Source organism: Drosophila willistoni, chromosome 3R, assembly GCF_018902025.1.
Source record: "Drosophila willistoni isolate 14030-0811.24 chromosome 3R, UCI_dwil_1.1, whole genome shotgun sequence".
Taxonomy (NCBI): domain Eukaryota; kingdom Metazoa; phylum Arthropoda; class Insecta; order Diptera; family Drosophilidae; genus Drosophila; species Drosophila willistoni.
This window is the reverse complement of record NC_061086.1, coordinates 10482929-10503609: the sequence shown is the minus strand read 5'-3', so window position 1 is coordinate 10503609 and position 20681 is coordinate 10482929. Positions and strand designations below refer to the sequence as shown.

At 39.4% G+C, this 20681-nt stretch overlaps 3 protein-coding genes across 5 annotated transcripts in view; 2 read left to right on the top strand and 1 right to left on the bottom strand.

Annotated features, from left to right (window-relative positions):
- LOC6651409 (5-hydroxytryptamine receptor 1) overlaps window positions 1–3373 on the top strand; it is a 63874-nt gene extending 60501 nt beyond the window's left edge. For all 3 annotated transcript variants that reach the window (XM_047011239.1, XM_047011238.1, XM_002073489.3), the window contains one exon: window positions 440–3373. In XM_047011239.1, coding sequence (XP_046867195.1) covers window positions 1048–2718 — 1671 coding nt within the window. In that variant the 5' untranslated portion in view covers window positions 440–1047 and the 3' untranslated portion in view covers window positions 2719–3373. The remainder of the gene's footprint in view (window positions 1–439) is intronic.
- Window positions 3374–8869: 5496 nt separating this feature from the next.
- Window positions 8870–9924, top strand: LOC6651408 (histidine-rich glycoprotein). The gene has a single exon (XM_002073488.4). The coding sequence runs from the start codon at window positions 9001–9003 to the stop codon at window positions 9823–9825; it is 825 nt and encodes a 274-aa protein (XP_002073524.3). The 5' UTR covers window positions 8870–9000; the 3' UTR covers window positions 9826–9924.
- A 1437-nt stretch (window positions 9925–11361) lies between these two features.
- Window positions 11362–13821, bottom strand: LOC6651407. Its single transcript, XM_023180726.2, has one exon. It carries the CDS (start codon window positions 13691–13693, stop codon window positions 11393–11395), a length of 2301 nt encoding a protein of 766 aa, XP_023036494.2. The 5' UTR covers window positions 13694–13821; the 3' UTR covers window positions 11362–11392.
- Between the last annotated feature and the right edge of the window lie 6860 nt (window positions 13822–20681).

The following is a 20681-nucleotide window of genomic DNA, read 5'->3' as shown; positions in this document are numbered from 1 at the left end:
AAAACTGCCTTGGAAATCGTAACAACTGTGACCATCATTAGGGCGACATGTGCGTGTGTTGCTGGTACTGAGACACAAAGAAAAGTGAAAAAGTATGAAAGAGCCAAGCTTAAAGCTGCACGTAATGCAAAAAAATATAAATTTGTGTTTAATTTTTTTAAACAGCATGATTTAAAATTAAATTTAGGTTTAATGGTGCAATAAGCAAATCTAAACTATTGCAATTATATTTATTAGGCTCGTAAGTCAACTCCAATTAAGTCCCATTTGGAAACCCACAGACTTTTGCTCTTTAAAGGAGTGCCGACAGTTAGAATGAAATTTATTAGTTTTGGCATGGATGACTTGCTCATTGTCTTTGTAATTTCTAAAAAAAATTTGAGAAAGGTTATAGTCGACTTTTTAATCTAACCACATGTCGTTTTTCTTTTCATTTCAGCTAACTTGACAATCAGAGAGGTTGAATTACAATCAAACACCTGACGGCTTCAAATTGAGAATTTCTATATGGCTTAGTTGCTTATAAAGATCTAGTCAGTATATCAAGCTCTACAGCATCATACGCAAGCAGCTTATTTATTAAGCATACGCCACGTTGGTTGTTTGGACAAGAAGAGGAGCGGCAGAGAGAGCAACGTACATACAATTCAAATTAGTAATCAAGCAATACAAAAGCAAGCGCTTGGGGCAGAGGCAGCAACAAAAACAACCATAAGCCGAACTGAACTGAGCAATATACACACACACACACAGAGTGAGAGAGAGCAGCCACGGAATAAGACGACTTTATTTTCATTGAAATTATGATTAATGACAGGAGAATATTGGACGAACGTTTCAACATTAGAACGAATTAAGCAGGGGCAAAGTCCGCGTTCATGATGAATGCGTTGAGGCTGGAAATGCTAACCGTAATGAAGATGATAACGCTTACGATGATGAGCAGCAGGTGGATACTGATGCTTTGTTGCTTGCAGGACGCATTCGAGAATATATCAAATAAAAATAAGAATATTGAGTAAGAAATTTTCGGATACAAATCATTTGATGGCTTCGCCTGTGCAGGATTGCGCCACAGCAGTCGCAGCCCGACGGCGACGCCATCAGAGCCAAAATAACAAGCTGATATACACGGCCACACTGACATTGCTGATACTATCCCTGAGCTGTGGCATAGCGTATGCGACAGCGGCGACGGTCACCACAACGGCAGCAACATCTCGCTTGGATGGCGGAACGGAGGAAACTGTCACTGACTTCAATACGAGTAGCGCCTTCCTGGGAGCCATAGCATCGGTTACTGCTTTGTCCTCGTCAGCTCCAACGGCTGCCAACAGCAGCCCCATAGCCATAATTACGTATCAAGGTATAACCAGCAGCATCACTGATAATAACACAACTTTAATACCGCTCTCCGATACGCCCTTATTCCTGGAGGAGTTTGCGGCTGGGGAGTTTGTCCTGCCGCCGGTGCAGTCGATTGTAGTTAGCCTAGTTCTGCTGATTGTGATCCTGGGCACTGTGATCGGCAATGTTCTTGTTTGCATTGCCGTGTGTATGGTGAGGAAGCTAAGGCGTCCCTGCAATTATCTGCTGGTCTCACTGGCTCTTTCCGATCTCTGTGTGGCTCTCCTGGTCATGCCGATGGCCTTGCTCTATGAAGTCCTAGAGAAATGGAACTTTGGTCCATTGCTGTGCGATATTTGGGTGGCCTTTGATGTCCTATGCTGCACTGCGTCCATACTCAATTTGTGTGCCATCTCAGTGGACCGCTATTTGGCGATAACGAAACCCCTGGAGTACGGTGTGAAGAGGACTCCTCGTCGCATGATGCTGTGTGTGGGAATAGTTTGGCTAGCTGCCGCTTGTATATCGCTGCCACCGCTCCTCATCCTTGGTAATGAACACGAGGATGAAAACGGAGAACCCATATGCACGGTGTGCCAGAATTTTGCATATCAAATCTATGCCACATTGGGATCCTTCTACATACCGCTGTCCGTGATGCTATTTGTCTACTATCAGATTTTCAGGGCGGCCAGAAGAATTGTGCTCGAAGAGAAACGTGCCCAGACACATCTGCAGCAGGCCCTCAATGGGACTGGCTCACCCACAGCCCATAATGCTCCGGCTCTGGGGCACACTGATCTGGGCAGTGGCAATTGTGGTGGCCAACGGCATAGTAGTGTGGGCAACACATCGCTAACGTATTCCACCTGCGGAGGCCTAAGCACCAGTGGCGGCGGACTAGGGGGAGGCAGTGCTGCACATCATGGAGGACATCATGGCAGCGGCGGCGGTGTCAGTGGCTCAACTGGACTGCTTGGCTCACCACATCACAAGAAACTGCGCTTTCAGCTGGCCAAAGAGAAGAAGGCCTCCACCACACTGGGCATTATCATGTCGGCCTTTACCATTTGCTGGCTACCGTTCTTCATATTAGCCCTCATTCGTCCATTCGAGACAATGCATGTGCCAGCGTCACTCTCGTCCCTCTTCCTCTGGCTGGGCTATGCCAACTCTTTGCTGAATCCCATTATCTATGCCACACTGAATCGTGATTTTCGCAAACCTTTCCAGGAGATATTATATTTCCGTTGTTCTAGTCTGAATACCATGATGAGAGAGAACTACTATCAGGATCAGTATGGCGAGCCTCCGTCACAGAGAGTCATGCTGGGCGATGAGCGGCATGGAGCCCGCGAGAGTTTTCTTTAAATAGTATAAGATCTCCATCTCGAAAGTAAGAGGAATGGTTTACAAAGTGGTTCTAGAGCTGAGAATTTGGCAACTGTCTAAATCATTTTGGCTAGAACCAAAGAACAGAGTCTGAATAATGAATCGGTTCTGCATTCCTTCTACATGCATAGTAAACACACCCACACACACACACACAACTGAACACACATAAAAGTATTTGTATGAAGTAGTGTTAGTAGTGCGTATCTCTGTATATGTGCAACTCCCCCATATACAATATATGTAGACGACTCCTCTAAATGTAACTTGTTGTTGTAATTTTACATGTAGAACTAAGCAATTAATGTAGGCCAATGGCCACAACCATCCACCAATACAAACACACACACACACATACACACAAACACACACGGTTGTAACTGTGACAGGTTTCTACGGTTCCTTTTATGTTTCAAAAACAATCAGCACCGAATGAGAGACACAATCGTTATCGAATCTAGTGTATCTTTTTATCCCCTCACACCCAATACCAATGAAGTCTTAGCCCCTACTTTTGTCCATTTCCCCCTCCCTCAATTATCCCCACCAATTTGCCAGCGTAGTTAGTTGATTTTGCGATACTCAAAAACTGAGCCAAAAATTAAATTTAATTCAATTTATATATAATATATACATAGATAATTTATGTTTGTGCGAGAAAATAAATAAAAATGAAAAGAAAATTATTACACCTAAGGATAAAAAAAACAAAAAAACTAAAATAAACTGAATGAAAATCAAGTATGAAAAAACTATCAACTGTAAATAGCAAAAGAGAACTATAAGTGTCAAGTTCTGCTGCTCTATCTCTGAATACTATATAGTTTATATACCTAACAAAAATAAATAAATATATATACATACATATGTACATGTACATATATTTATACAGATGTCCACTATGCAGCTCTGGCTGAAAGTGTGAAACTATTTTAAAGTTTATGCGTTATTGTATTTTATAACTTTCTGCATTATATTTCTGGCTTTACGTTTGTATTTTTGTATAACTATTAACTAAAATAAAAGTCACGCCTCTCTGTGATACCAAACATTAAGCATTAAATTTTATGTTTAGATTGAGGAAAAACTGCAAGCGTAATACAACCCTACATAAATTATTTAACATATATAATAATACGCATATATCCATAATAATATATATATATATATACACATAGGATATAGAGAACTAAGTGTGCATGTTTTTATTGTTTGTGTATGTGCGAAATGATATTCAGAGAACAAAAGAAAAAAACCGAAAAATAGAGAAAGAAAAGAAACTATCAAAGCGAAACATACATACATACACAGAAATTTGTATCTCTGTATCTCTATCTTCATGTTGACCCTTAAGCAAATAAGAGAAACCAATACCAAATGTCAAATATACATAACTATTGAAAATTCTGAAAATTGATGAATGAATGAACGTAAAGCAAACGAACATGACAAGCAAACTAGGCGCAAATAATTAAGTACAATATGCATACGCAATCCTTGAATGAAGCTTAAAAATAAAAAACTGCAAAATAACTTTAAAACATATTGCATTGGATGTTCTGTTCTTCGAAACAGAACCCATCGCCATCCCCCTATCCCCTTCTCACCACAAAATGTGCAGTGCAAACTCATGCATTAAATACAAAAGCAACCATATTGAATGTAATGTAATGAATCTGTGTTTCATTTGGCCATCAAATACGAGTTGGGTAAGTTAACAAAGTAAACGAAGCAGCGTCTAATGAAAAGACCAAAATGAGAAATCTATGAACAAAACTAAACTAAACCTTTTGTTATATACATCGAGTTCGCTAACTGAATATGGGAAAAACTCATTAGGCTTACATTGGATCAAATTTCGATAGTCAATGAAATGCATATTAATTTTTGACAGTTGAAATCTGATTTAAGGAAAGTTACGTCGAAATTTAGTACAGACCAGAAAAAGCAGACTAAGATAAACTCTCTTTAAACAATAGTACATATATTTTAACTTTTGGGCTTGTGCAGCACAATGTCAACTCAATGCACAATTTAACATACTTTCATGAAAACAAACAAACAGAGAGACATGTACACAAAGACACACACTTACACACACGCAGAGAGAGAAAGAAAGAATGCATTCTTCTTATTGAAACTGACAAGTTGAGCAAACGTGCAAAATGCACGGAAACGGAAGCAAAAAAACAGGCGCCAACATGGCGAAAAAATATCAAATGGCAAACAGAAACTAACAAACATCTGTGGCGGAAGTACACGAAACACTGGAAAACGGTTGTGCAGGGTGTACCATATGCAAATATCTACACATTCCTCTTCAATTTTTTGCTGCTGTTTTGCTTGCTCTCTTGGCTTGGTTTGGGGGGCTGAGCATAGACATAAACAACGCAAAATTTGGAGAGTTGAGGGCGGCGATGGGAGGGATACGAAAAAAGTAGAAGAAAAACTAAGCCAGCCACTTGGTTGAGATTCGAGCATCTTGTGAAGGTACACTGGAGTGGAGCAGAGAACACTCGAAAAGGGTATGACAATGACAAAGTGATGCGAAACTGACGGCGCCAGGCTACTTTGGTGCTTCTCCTGCTCTACTGATGTTTTCTCCTTACTGTTGCTGCTGCTGCTGCTAGCTGATAAATGATGATTTTACGCTCGCTCGTTTCTGCTGTCTTTGCCTTTGCTTTCGCCATGTTACAATGCCACTTTATGAGCTCCGCCATGCCATCCAGCGAACCAAACATGAGCGAACAAGAAAAAAAAAAAACATTGTGCACAAGGCCACGCCTCCTATCCCGCATCCCGCATCCGAATAGCACCCACAAAGGATGTGTGCTTGTGTGTGCGCCCCTACAACTAAGCGGATTTTTGTATTCAAATAGCTTCAAAAAAGACAAAAAACCCCTGAAAAGGGGAAAAAAAAAAGAATAGCTGACGATTGCAACGAAATTGGTGCAGAAAATTTATCGTATCGTAAGTACTAAAGTCTGCAGTTTTATTAGCGCTTTTCTTTCATTTTATAAAAATTGTTCTCGTATTTTTTTTCCCCCTCCTGCCTCCTCATCTGTGTGACACTAATGCGACGTTTATGAAACGTCATAAATGGTCGTCAGAGCAAAAGAGAATTTTGAACGGCCAGCCAGTTTCGGGAGAATGTCTGCAGTTGTCAGACGCAATAGGGACCATCAAGTGTTAACAAGACTCTGCCACATAAATCAGCAGTGGCTTCAAACTGAAGTGGCAATCCCATTCTCGGTTGGTAGGTAGTTAGCCTTCAGAAGCCCCAAAGAAAAAATTGCCAAAAAAACGGCAATGGCACGTAACAGAAAAATCCAATTGAGCTCAATTTCCTGTGAGTGCCACATTTGGCGTACAAAAAGAAATGGAGCCGCTTAAGTGACTACTAGATTCCTGTTTTCGATAATGCAATCGATAATCGATATGCTATCCAGAAAGTGGCAATTGCTATTGTTAAAAATTTATTTACCGTAAAAAAATACGCTGAATGAACTCCAGCCAAAAGTTTCCAAGTGAGGTGGCAAGATTTAAGATGAAATTTAATCAAAATCAGCATGATTCCAGCAAAACTTCTGCATCTTCAAGTAAGTTGGCAAAATTCAAGATGAAATTTAATCAAAATCATCATGATTTTGTACAAAACTTTTGTACAGTAAGCTTGTAGTATTCAATTTACATTTATACATAATAAAATATTACGCATACGCCGCATCTACGTTTGAAATTTAACGCCACACACACATTCACCTGGAAAAATGTATTCAAAACAAATTATGCAAATTATTACCAAGCGCTAACAAGGTTATTTCAACATGAAGCGATAGAAATCTGCATCCCTCTACTTTTCTGCCAAAGAATTGTTATAATTGTGGAAAATGTTTTAGTAAATGTCGCCCTGCTGGGCCTAGCATCAGGTCACAATGAAAAAAAAAAAGAACAAAAAAGGAAAGAACCAACAAAAAACCAAGAGTGTGAGGAAAACAAAACTGTGAACTGAATTTGTACAAAATTAAGTTGATTAAATGGACTTAGGCGCCCGATTACACGCAAGGCTGCTTGGATGAGAGTCGTCTTGGCCTGGCTTGGCTTGGTTTGGGAACTGCGTGTTGTTCTTTGTACCGCAAAAGGGAACACAATTTTTCATTCTTTTTTTTTCTTCTTCTGAAATTCATTGCTGTCGCGCTGAGTCCGTCCATTGACAGACACGCATAGACCCGGCCAAGTGAACAGCAAAATAAAAGCAAAACTTTTGCCATTGAAATCACAGTCTTGTGGGAGTATGCTCGGCTTTAGTCTCGTTAAATGCCGCATGATTAACGCTTTGCCCTACAAGACAATTGATAAAGAATGTAATAGCAAGTAGCTAAAGCGGAAAATCCGCTGAGGCTTCTGTCTAAGCGTCTAAGATATTTTAAGCCAAATTTGCTGGCATTATATTTTGAAAGCTGCACAAACAATGGTCAATGCAGTCATAGATAATAGTGGAACATTCAGATGCGGATTATGAAATAGAATAAGATATTAAGGCTTAAACTCTTTGGCCATTTTGGTTTTCTAACTTAAAGTTATCATGTTTAAGAAATCAGAGTTCTATTTCAAAGAAGTTGCCCGTCAATAGGAAAATAGGTCAATGTATTCCCATTTAGAGCATTTGTAATTCAGCTATGCTTCAAAGTTTCTCATGCTGCTTTTTATTTCTCTTGACAATTGTGGTCTTTGGGCAACGGAAACGAAAAACGCTCGAGCAGGCATAGAGAAAAGAAGCATTTAATGCAGCATTTACTTTGTTCTTGGACTTTTGTGTAGGTTTGGGTGTGTATGTGTGGGTCTCTGTTTTTTGTGTTCTTGCCCAAATAACCAAAAGAATGAAAACAAAACAAAACGAAAAAAAAGACAACAAAAAAATATGCTGCTTTGGCTGCTGCAAGCATTCAAAATGATTAATGTGCTTCTGTAGAGAACACGGGCATTAATGGGCGGTCAGTTCAGGGCGTTCTCTTGGACAGCTAGTCGCTTAATTTTTTCTCTCTGTTTCTACTTTACACTCTCTTCGCATTGCTTTGCCCTTTAATACCCTATAATTCAATGGTTTACAGAGGTATATATGCGTATCGAAAGGATCGTCAATTGGTAAGACCTAATTTCCTCGAATATGCGATCAACTAATTGGTCTACAACACTTACTACAGGGTATTTCAAAGTCACTATTCTATCACTTGAAATCTTGTCTTTCATGTCTTTACGTACACTCTAAAAAAAAAGAAAAAAAAACACAGCTAAGAAAGAGCTTCTAAAAAAGGAAATTGCTGCACGTCCTGCTAAAAAAATCGTGTTCAACACGCAGACAGCCAAGCGGCCAGCGACTGAGCCATAAATTAACACAGCACAACACGGCGTATGATTAATATTTTTGTATTACACAATCTAATGGCCAACTCGTGAGCAATTTGAAATGAGCTGCTGCAGTGTACGAACTTAATTTTGTTGCCTGCTGCTTAAATCTTTATTAATATGCATGGTCGTTGGATTGGGATTGGAATCGGTGTACATTGCAGAGTGCTGGGAGGGTGGGTATGAGCAGTAGCGGTACTAGTGTCGCTCTTGGTGGGAGTGCCAATGAAAAATGGCCAGCCATTAGCGCCAGCAAATTTGCTTACTTGTCTCGAGTGGCAGGCAAGTGCATTGATTTTGCAGCTGATGGAAAAGGAAACCCCGGCCACATGCCATTTATGTTAATGCTTTTGCCAGAGCCACGACATTGACATTCAAATTTCATGTTGCTTCGCCTAAAACACAGGGCATGACGGTTATGGCGGTTGAGGCAAAGGAGAACCATCAATTTGGCACCAATTGAGGCCGCTTCATTTACGTTTTGGGGGCAATTGCCGAAAGCCTTAAACAGAACACTAATTGCAATTGCCGATGGCATGAGGATTTCATTAGGCTCAAACAAAGCAAGGGGTAATTGGATAAAGTCTTACTAAAAGCTGGTCAAATTCCATTTGCATTAATTAAGTTTTTTTTTGTTCTCTACATTTATTAAAGACATTTCATATTGTAAATATTTATAGGAATTATTCACTTTCAGCTGTCTAACACCTAGTTTTGAGTTAAGTAAAAACTATCCAAATATGATATTAACTTCAAACAGCTGAAGTAAAAATTTGAAAATGTGGTTGAAAAAGCATTGAGATTTTGATCAGTAATCATTTGACATAGTTCGATTCCACGATTTTAATTTTGCAAATGGATATCGGACATGAACCACACACTGTACAACCTCACGAACATCACCAAGACCATCATGAGCAGCATCATCATCACCATCATCATGATGGTCACGCTGAGAGTCCATCGGATGCCAGTGAAATTTCATTTAAAACAGATCATGAGAGCCATTATAAAGAACACCACGATGAAATGTCCGGCCATGAGCATGGACATCATATGTCAATGTCCTTTCATGAAGGAGTGGACGAAACGATTCTATTTAAATTTTGGCATAGCCAAACTACTCTGGTTCTGGTTTTGTCCTGCGTCATTATCTTTTTGGTAGCCGTAATGTATGAGGGCTTGAAATTCTATCGCGAATGGCTATTCAAGAAGTGCAAACGACGGTCGGAGGGCGGAAACGAAAGGTATCAGCACTATGAGAACCAGCAATATCCTCCACAATATCCTCAACCCACAGCGCAGACATTTGTATTTCGCCCCAGGACTCCAGCTACGTCACCACGGCCATCTAAGATCGCTCCTAGGCAATCCATCAGGACCACTAATCCAACCCATGTGGATATTCCTCCAATATTTCATAATGCCTCTGCTCCAGAACCATCGCCGCCCGATGGAACACCAAAACGAAAACAATGTTCGAAATTCAAAGCGTGGTTCGGCAAGTTCCATCTATTTCAGACATTTCTGCACATGCTGCAGGTGTTTGTATCCTTTCTACTGATGCTTGTCTTTATGACCTACAATGTGTGGCTCTGCATGGCCGTTGTGCTTGGCGCTGGCTTTGGATATTTCATATTCTTCGCTTACAGCGACAAATTCTATGATCATTGCAATTGAGGTAGCATCCTCATTGGTGATTAATGCGAACCTTCGAGCTGTATCTGTTGCCAGATGCTAATGTATTTTTCTAATTAAACCGAGTTATAAAAATCATAACATTGTCCATTTCTCTCCCTTTTTTTCGTCCCTGTCGTCCAACTAATTGTTAATGTTTATGGCTCGTAAAACAATGAATGCAGCACCAGCAGCAGCGTCTTTGTGGAATCTGCAAATTGGCTAAAACATGTCGGATGCTGGTGCCTAGGCCTAAATAGGCATATGAATTATACTCTACACTCATTGAATTGTATCTAATAGAAATGTTAACATTTTGAAACAACAGGGTAAACAAGTCATTAAATCAAAGTGATTTGATTATTAAATAAATTGAGTAATAGAAGAGATTCTTGGCTCTCAAACTGTAATTTAATTTTCTTAAATTCAATTAAAAAGTAATTTCCACTCGAACAAGCATTGGTTCTATTTTTCTTAACTCAATTCGGTTTTTGTGTGCATTCCTGCCTTATCAATAACTTATGTACATATTTCGAAAGCATATTTGTGGTTCGGTGCTTTTTTATTTAAAGGCCACTCACGCATTATCTGAAGCTTTATGACTATTTTACGAGGGCGCCCACATTTTTCTTGTGTTACGTACTGTTTTTCCCATTCGGTTGCCACTTTGTATGCGTGTGTGTGTGTGTGTGTGTGTGGAGGAGAATTTTCTGGTTTTTCTGTTGTTGTATATCTTGGCCAGCTAGCTTCTCGTATGGTTGGCCAGGTGAACGCCAAGGGTGGTCTGGACGTTTATTTGTTTTGTGTCTACCATTTTCATTATGGCGTAATTATGAGGGTGATAAACCAACGCCATGTTTACTTTTTGGCCAAGTGAGTCTGCCTTCTGTGCGTCTGTCGCTTTCTACCGATGCCGTTGGTCAGTTATCAGCGCTTCCACTTTCAATTAATATTTTAATAGGCAGACTTTATGCCATTTGCGAAGCATCGGATAAAGCAATTTGGCTTTACTACGCCAGGCTGCACATGGAAACATGGACATGAACATGAAGCGCATATCGGCATAACCAGCAACTGGTCGGAAGCTGGCCAAGGCAAATGCGGCTTTAATAATTCACGCAAATAAATGCGTGCGTTCGTGTGTGTGTGTGTGAGGAAGAAATCTCATATATAGTCCCTGGGCCAATTCTTGAATGGTGCAAACCAGAAGACACAATGGACTTGCATTGCCTCGGTGCGGAAACGGAAATGCCTTCATGCATAACAATTTCATGGAATGGCAAATGTAAAGGCGTGCCAAAAGGGGCTAGCGGACAGCAAGCCATCAACAGTTACATATCGCTTGATATTAATGAATGGAAAGCATCCAATGCTTCTTCATTAATTTCACTTAAAACCAGTATGTAAGCTGAATTAGTTGAAAATATTACTAGTTGATGGAAAACCTAGATGTATACGGACTGATTAAAAATATATAACGCTTAGATGATCTCACAAACATGGCTTACAATTTAAATAGTATTATTATATTCATAATTTAGTAATAATTAATAATTTATAAAATAACAATTTACACACTCATTCTAGGCTTTTTGATCAGAGGAGGTTTTCTTATCTTATATGGTCTTGCAATGCTAAAACCCGTATCATGATATTTGGCTGGCATGTAGGCATAGAATGTCGATTCCGGGGCCAGATGGCCACATAATTGCGGTCGCATGGCAGAGTAAAACACTCGGCCCACCTCCATGACAGATTCTACAAAATTATTTCTATAACGTTGTTTTAGTTTCTTGGCCAAACGTTTGAATTTGGGCGAGTCCATATCATTGAAATTATAATCTTTAAAATGGACCCGTGGCGCTTTTACCAGATGACGCTTCATCAACAGGGTCAGGCTCTCCATGAACAGAGTGGCCTCAGCGAAACTGTGATTGAGTTCGGCTTTCGAATAACGTTTGCCATATCGATAGCATATCCATTCGACTAGATATGGCACGGATTCAACATCGGGTAAGGTGGGCAACACATATCGACGATTTTCGCCTACTTTATCCAGACCTTTTCTCAGCATATGCTTCATAAGTTTTATGTCGGCGCAGTCATAGAATTGCTGACCAAAGTCTAAGCGATCGCCTGTAGTTAGTTTTTTCTGCGCTTTACGTCTCATCAGACGTTCGTATTCGTGATGAAAGATTTCCGTATCTTTTTGAAAAATTCGCTTGGCAGCTCGCGCCACAAGTTTATCAAGGGAGCCGTCTTCTTCACAATTTAGAACTGCATTTAGATACTGACAATCATTATCAAGGGCCTCAACAAAAGCCGCCTTTAAACGAAGCTGTTCACTGTCCAGTCGACTTAAATTGGACTCTTTAAAAAGCTCCCGATAATTAAATTTGTAATCAGCAGGGCCAAGACATCCTAGCTGAAAAAACCTATGGCTATTGCTGTGACTAGGCAACTGAGTTTGAGAGCTATCCTTTTCTCTCTTTAACTCACCGCATAGTTGCAGAAACAGCCTTACGCTGCTAGGACGTGGGCTCCTCTTGGCTGGGCCATCTGGTAAACCATTTTTTGGATCATAAATATTACAGTTTATACATTCCATTGGTTCGGGCATAATGTCTAGACTTGTTGGTATAATGGGATTATCGCCTTTCAACAATTTAACATTTACGTTTTTCTTCTTATCGGAGAAAATGACATCTGTGTGACTTATTTTTGATCTTGTCGGATGACAATTTTCATCATCTGACCAATTTTCAACACCAAATAATTCGGGCATAGAAATAATGTCTGGTTTGGTTCCCGTGATTAGATGCTTCCTAGTCGATGCCTTTCGTGCCTTTGTAGCCATCACATGAAACTGAGCCTGAAAGCACGCTGTCATTTGATTCAGTTCTTCTATAACTCTTTTACGATGTCGCTGATCGGCACGGTTTTTACCCATTACGAGCTCTTTTAACTTTTCCTGCTTCATTACCTCCAATTCTAGCTCGAGTGATTTCTCCATTTCACTTATACGCTGATGATGAGCACACATTGATCCCACCTTGTTGCTGGTAATATTGACAGCTTTCATTGACTCGAAAATGTGGTTAATCTCAGCGTACAGCACAGATGTGGCCACGCGATGACCCTCGCTGAAATTGTGGTCGCCAAACCAACGAGACCAGAAACTTGAAAGCGCTGTCTCCTGGGGCACTGGATTTATTAGAGCAGGTTGTTCGGGATAGTCAGCAACAAGTTTTCGATGTGCCTGCCAATGTCTGCGGGAAACCGGCTTTTCAAAATAAGGTGCTAAAGGTCGGAACGTTGACGGGGACTTCTTCTCAAGCTGATTCAAACTCAGACGAAAGTTTAGTTTCTCTTTGCTTTGCTTACGCTTTTCTATCACCTCGGCCTTGGCACGATTCGCTGCTGAGTCATGTGGCAGAGGCAGAATACGATCCAATTCTCTTAGCGTTGGATTCAAATCCAACCAGAAGATGGCTGACATAATGATCTGCTCATTGACATCATAGGTATGTCCGTGTCCTTCTGTTTTGTGGCACAGCTCCATTAGAAACCAAAGAAATGCCAGATCATTGCCGCGACTCATCCGCATTAGCAATCGTATGTTTTTTCTCGTGGGCGTAGGATGGACACCTAGGCGATCGAGTGTTCTGACTAGTCGGTATGTAGTCCGCTGTTCCATATCATCGCGCAGGCAGTCATTGATGTCATTTGCTGCATCTTTCTGAGATAGAGACAAGGCACGATACCAAGAAGGACCGACTTTCATAAATTTATCCAGTGTCCCTGGATTGCGGGCCAAACGCTCGTGGATGAGACGATTGATAAGCAATCTTTGTGGTTCATCAATATGCATTTTAATCAATTTTGTTAAACCAAAAAGAGTCTATTTAATTATTAAAATTACTTTAAGAAATTTGTCAGTCATTTGCAAGTAAAAGTGAATAGAACTGAGAATGATGCTTTGAAATTATTGACAACATTTCTATGAAAACAAAAAATATTTGATTGTTCGTTTTGTTATTCGAATGTTTTGTATTTGCTTTGACAATTGTGCAAAAGTAAAAAAAAATTTCGCTATTTTTTTCTCGATATGAGCACTGGATTTGGCCCAACTTTCCTTTCGGTCACGTGTCTTAGTCACATGTCTTGAAGATAAATGATTTGGGGCTACGGTTTGACATTTCGCTGCCAGTTGCTGTGGAGGCCAGTCCAAATGTCGCCGCGTATGTGATTGTGTGTGTGTGTGTGTGTGTGTATGTGTGATGCTTCAGACAAATTCACAAAATCCCTCACATTTCGCAGTATGCTTGCTTTTAATGTCTTTCTGTTTGTGTGAGATTGTGGGAGTAGAAATGGAACGAAGCCTGGAGTAGAGCTGGGGAAATAAAATGCTATAAATTGCTTTGTGCGTGTGTGGGTTTGAGTGTGCGTGTGTGTGTGTGCGGCCAAATGTCGTTTAAGTGTTTGTCACAATTTGCTGTCCTGCAGCGAAATCTTCGTTGCTGAGATTTTCCGGCGTGTGGAGTTTGGGTAAATCATTAATTTATTAGCAAACCAAATAAGCATGTTTTTCTCTTTTGACTCGCACACAAACACACGTGCCTTTGCTTCGGTTCAGTTCAGTTCAGTTTGGTTCGGCTTTTGTTTTGGTCCTTTGAATGTTTTGTTTTTTCAGCTGGTCAAAGTCATTCACAATTAGCTTTGCTTTCCTTTTTGGGGTTCCTGGTTTACTTTTGCCTTCCGTTTCCTTAACTGGCCATCTTTGATATGCCATATAATTTATGACTTTCCACTGTCAATTAAATTCTTTACAAAATGACAGTTTTTGCCATTTGCTGACAACGTGATCCCTCCTACCAATATCGCTGCTGCTGCTGCTGTTCTGCCGCCGCCTGACTGTTGGCCCAGAGGCAGGTCTAAATGATTTATGCAGAATGTAGTTGACAGTTCTGGGTAGCATCTACGCATCTTTTCTATAGTTGTGGAGATATGTATACATAGATATCTGCGTAGTCGTTGTATATATACGTATGTATAAGCCTTTTGTGCATAAAGAGCTTTTGCTAGTTTTTGTCTTGGTCCTTTTTCGACTACGACACGTGCCCAACGCCTGCAGAGTTGTTTATGTTAATGACCCAGACCGGCTTAGGCTCCACCCATGCTTCTATTGCTCCTCCATCTGCTGCTTGTGGGTGCTTCTGGTTTACTACTACTGATGTTGATGTTGATATGGCAATTGGCATGTGTTTCGACTCATTTTCCTTTCCTTTTCTTTTTGCATGTCGGGTGTTAGATCTTAATAATAGATATGGTCGCATTGTCAGGTAAACTTATCGCAACTGGCATATATCAAGGAAATTAAAGTGGTTCGCACCAACTATTTATGTTAGTGTTAGATAGGATTTCTTTTCCTGACCGACCCGCAGGTGGGTAGCTGGTGGCAATGAAAACGTCATGGTTATCCTTATAGCCACAATCATAGCCACCACAACGCAAAGGACGCCCCTCAGCAATATAAATACCAAAAGATTTATGGCAGCTCATCGCTTATTGATGTCGTCGACACAAATGGAAGAAAAAAACTTTAACCGAAAATTCACCAAATTTTAATATCACGTATACGTCGCGTGGGCCAACCGAGATTATTTAAAGCCATTTTAAAACGCTCTAGCAAGTTGCGATATTTCATTTTCATCAAGAATATTGAATTTCATTTTTTCTTTATGAAACTTGGCAAGCATTTAATATAGTTATAATTAAAACAAAAGGAACTTTTTTTCGTTTTGGCTTCGGTTTAAAGGCTCAGGGTAAAATATATTTTTTAATTAAAATATTTTCTGTGAAAAGGGATCATGTGAGTTGGGAGTTTCTTGTGTGCTTGACCCGCGAAAAGGTTTATAACAAACTATGCCTGGATTACCAGTTTCAGCTTAAGCGTGGCTCATTTTGCTAGTGAAATTTCTCCTTTTTTTTGCGCCCAAACAAGTTATTTTTTGTTTCGAATTCCCTAATAAATTTTCGTTACTGTGAGGATGGCAGACCTTTTCACCTAGATAGATTCATATACATATGGATTTATATGGAAACAGGTAAAAGAAAAATTTCCATTGGCTTTTTGGGGTGTTTGTGAAATGCCGCAAGTCAAGCTTATGCTAAGTCATTTTGTGGGCGTTGATTCTTTATGGAATCACGTGCTTTTACTGAGAATGGGGACAGGGTGTTGGACTCGGGATTATAAAATATATTTCCTGTAGGCAGTCATATCTCGCGGCGCACTTAACTTATCTGGGTTTCTGAATGGCTAGACCAAGACCAGTTACAGATTGACTACCGGCAGAAGTCGCAACATATTGGTATTAGGCAGCAACGATAAGTGGGCGGATGGGTAAAATGAACTGTTGCTGTTGAATGTTTGCCACGTGTAGAAGAGCAGAACCCAAGACTGTTTGACAACTTTACATTATTCACACACGCACACACCCAGTCATAAAAGTGAAAGCATGTTCGTATTTCTGCGCATATTTTTTAACCCTTGGCAAAATTTAACGAGCTTCTAACTTTATGTTTGTTTGTCATGTACACATTTTGTTTTTATTGAAGAGGCACCCAGAGCCGACCAGAGAACCGGAAGCCAGCTTAAGTGAAACATTTTTTAAAGCATACTTTCTGGCGCATGTGTGCCCGATTTCTGGTTAATGCAAATAAAACAAACTTCAAAGAAAAAAAAAAGCATAAAACCGATTTACAAAAAGTTGCATTTATATTTCTGAATACTGATTGTTGCTTTTACTTTTCTTATATTATTATTTTGTTTTTGCCACTTTTTTGCCCTTAGGGCCATAAGCAAATGCGCGATACTTAACTTTTTTTGCCAAGTTTTTTCTGTTTGCTGTGCGCCATTTGTTTATAAATTTAATTTATTTTAGCCCGAAAAGAAAAGCAATGAATTCTGCAAACTTGTTGACTCCCTGACTTAGCAAGCTAAAATTTGTATAGAATTTTTCTAAATTTACTTTTGCTTATTTGGCCAAGATTAAGTGCATGACAAAACAAATGCAATTAGAGAGCAAAATCTAAATCTTGAAATAAATATTTTAAAACGATTATACATAAATTCGAATAACTTTGATTTGATCCAGCGATTGCGATTTAAAATATGCACAAGTGATGATATTTAGTGCTATTGCCATAATTTTTGAGAATTGAATAAAATTAAATTTGAATTTTATTAGTTAGAGCGGAGTTAAAAACATAAATAAAAACTGTGATGTGCTGCATGCGTTTTGTTTGACTTTATATGCATATATAAAATGTTGGTTATTATATGTATATATATATATATATATGTATAGATAGCAGACACAAAGCCATTTAGAGAGTTTGGTATTTTTATGCATTATTGAATTTTACTTAAAAGCAACTCACGCAAAAGAGCTGATGTACATACGAGTACTTGTATGTGCTTACACACAAACGCACACAAACACTCACAAACACGCACACACACACATTTGTGTGAGGAAATTTGGTATTTTGTTAGTTTAGTCCTAACTTTTGGCAGACTTGTTGTACCATTTCGACTTTCCTTTCCTTTCTTTGAGTGCGAGTGCATAAATATTTAAGGCTGAATGGAAATTGTTGTTTAAATGTACAAATTGCAATAAACTTATGCTGTCATAAAGTGTTTAACCGAAACAGTTTATAAAATAAATTTGTTGAGAATTTATGCATTTTAAATAAAAGTTTTGTATGAAAGTTGCTTTAAAAAAAACTTCTCTATTTAGCATGCTCAAAGAATTGTTGCCGTGTCCACAAATGCAATTGGCATTCGGATGTAACTGAATTTGGGTGAGTGTTTGGATAGTGACAACATCTCTTATCAGGCATTTTAAGCTCATCCACTGTTTCATTCCATTAAGTGACTCGACACCGGGCTCTAACAGCATACCGAATGACACTGACATGGCGGCCATGGCAAATAGAAGGTTCCCCTAAACACACACAGACACACACGCAGTGTATACAAAAACTCACACATGGAGAACAAACATTTGGCAAACAATCGTCAAACACACGCACACATAGACACTTTGGATGGGCGCCAAATATTATGCTATAGCTACTAGCAGCTTGTTGCGACGGCAGGTGGATCGCACTAACTGAAATGAAACATGAAAAATGCAGCAATAGCAGCCCCCCTCTCTCCCGGAGTAGCTCGTCTATGGATTGCCTAGCGGTAACTTGGCCAGAGAGAATGGGTGTGTAGCTACGGGGAGATGGAGGCCAAACTGTAAATTATGCAGCAGACTAAATTTGAAATGCAAACAAAGTGTAGAAGAAGAATTCACTAGAACCAAACACACAACCCAGGTGGCCAATGTGGAGAAGATTGAATAATGGACATGGACTAGTTTTAGACATTCTGGATACCAATTTCGCTTAAAGCTTGAAAGAAAAACTATTTGAAAAGCTTTAAAAGACAAGACTAATTGGATTTATGAAATAATTAAGTATTTTTATTGGCCAATCAAGTAATTGGAATGTGCAGAGATAGTAAATAAATTTCGATTCCTATTGACTGCATAGAAACTAAAGTACCCTAACAAATTAATTAGTCATATTATATAATTCTTTACAGTTCATAGGTAAACATGTTTAACAATAGGTCAATTAGAATGATTGTAAAATGCAATGGAGTAACGATAAGAGAAACAAGATCTACTTATAGTATTCTGGATTGTCCCTGATTTCTTCGTTTCTCTTCTTTTTTTGTCGAGTGTATAATTAGGATTATATAGTCTACTTGTCTGCCATTAACCTAGTATATATATGGCGATGGAGCAAAATTATATTTGCTGTCCGCACCTGGTACATTCCCCAGGCCATGTCCATGCACTGATGCGCACATAATTGCCATCAAATGTACATTAAAGCGCATTTCCCTGTAAGCTCCACTTTGCCTCTATCTCTATCTGCCATTCTGCTATTCCCATTCTCTATCTGTCTCGCTTTCGCTCGCTCTCTCTCTCTCTCTTTCCCTTGCTATCTCATTCTTTCTCTATGGTCAGTGTTATCTGGGTGCGCTCTATTTGGCTGCCATTTTGGTTGTGTTTTTCTTTTTGTTTCTTTTTTTTTTTTTGCCTTCATTTCCGCTGCACAATTTTGTATTTTATAATCTGGCATCCTGGCACATTCGCACTCTCGCTGGCAATGTTGCTTTTGTTGCCATGTAATCAACTTGCTGAATTAGCATTATAAATGTGGAAATGTGGAAAGTTAGATAAACGCTCTTTTTGTCTATGGTTAGTGAGAGTGAGAGTCGTGCGGATCCCATTGGGGGGGTGGGAATGGAGGTCACCAAGTGGCTCATTAGCAAACTCAGCGTGAACTGCACTTAATGTGCTCCGTTTGTAATTGTTTTTTGCAACTGCTGCTGCTACTGTGGTCGTACTTCATTGTAGTAAGCTGGCGATACGGGAATTGCAGAATAGACCTTTAGTCTTTATAAATAAGATAGCAAACAAAGAAGCAACCAAAGTTGGATTTAGCCACCCCGGAGGATGTCGTCGACCTAAAGAGGGCAAAACTATAAAGTTAAATAAACCAACAGGCGCTGGAACAAAAAAGAAGAAAACAAATAGATCAAATAAAGCGCACATTATCAGTTATACATACATATATACATATAAGTAAATAGCTTTGCCATATTCTAGTCCTCTTATAATTTGCCACTTAAATTGACTTTCTTTTTGTAAGTCCTTACAACTGGACACTCTACTTATGTGCAAACACTTTAAGCTGATGTCAGCTGAACAAATTGCTTCTCAAAGGCAACTAACCAGGACAAAGGAAAGAATTTCCAGCCGCATAGCATAGAGGCAACTGTAAAATGGCAAATAGGTGACGCTGCTTGGTAGAAAAAAGAATGCAGTGAGCCAAAGCTACAACGAAAGAGGAAAAGTCAGCTTTAACTTTCAGTCGTTCAGTTGAACTACGGCAAAGTGACGGCAGTGAACACACACTCACCCTGTATATATACATAACACTAATACATATACACACTCAAACATACTCACTCTGGCGTTTGTATTGTGCGTTGGCCGACAACAAAACGGAAGTACTCGCTAAATTGCAAGCGGCGTCAGTAAGGGCAAAAAAGGTCGCAAGTTCGTTAGCGAGACATGCCTGCTTGGTGCAAGGCATAAGTTGCAGTTGGCACCAATACATGTAAACACACAAACACACACTCATACATATAAAGGGGGGAAAAAACACACACAAAAGAAATAAAGAAACAGTGCACTTGAACGCCTCCATTTCACACGTTGCGTATACGTGATGTTTGTGTTGTTTTATTCAGTTAGGTATAATGGTCTAGCAAAAGCAATTTGTACTAACACCTACATTCCATCATGATATATGATGAAAGAACTTGTCCATTCCAAGTTGCAAATCACACACACACATTGTATCATCATTAATCTTCTCTTAATTAAAGCATAGTCCAAAATATGGGACGGGTACTGGTAGACTAATATCATCTGGTTTACGACGCTCAAATTATTTAAATGCATCCGAAGTTGTTTGAGCAGAGGGAAAATATTTTTTCAACACGCTGACCAAATGTCACAAACTTTTCTGGCACGCAGCTGGCAAAAGTGGCAACTAAAGTACCCAGACTCGAACAGTAAAAACAACATTGTTGCTACAATGAAATATTCTGTCACACGTACAACACACAAAAGTGGCAAACTTGAGAAAATGCTGAATGCCTCGTTCTGCATTGTCCGAGTGTAAACAAGTTGCCTCAGCATATTCTCCTAGGCTCTTGCTTAACTTTA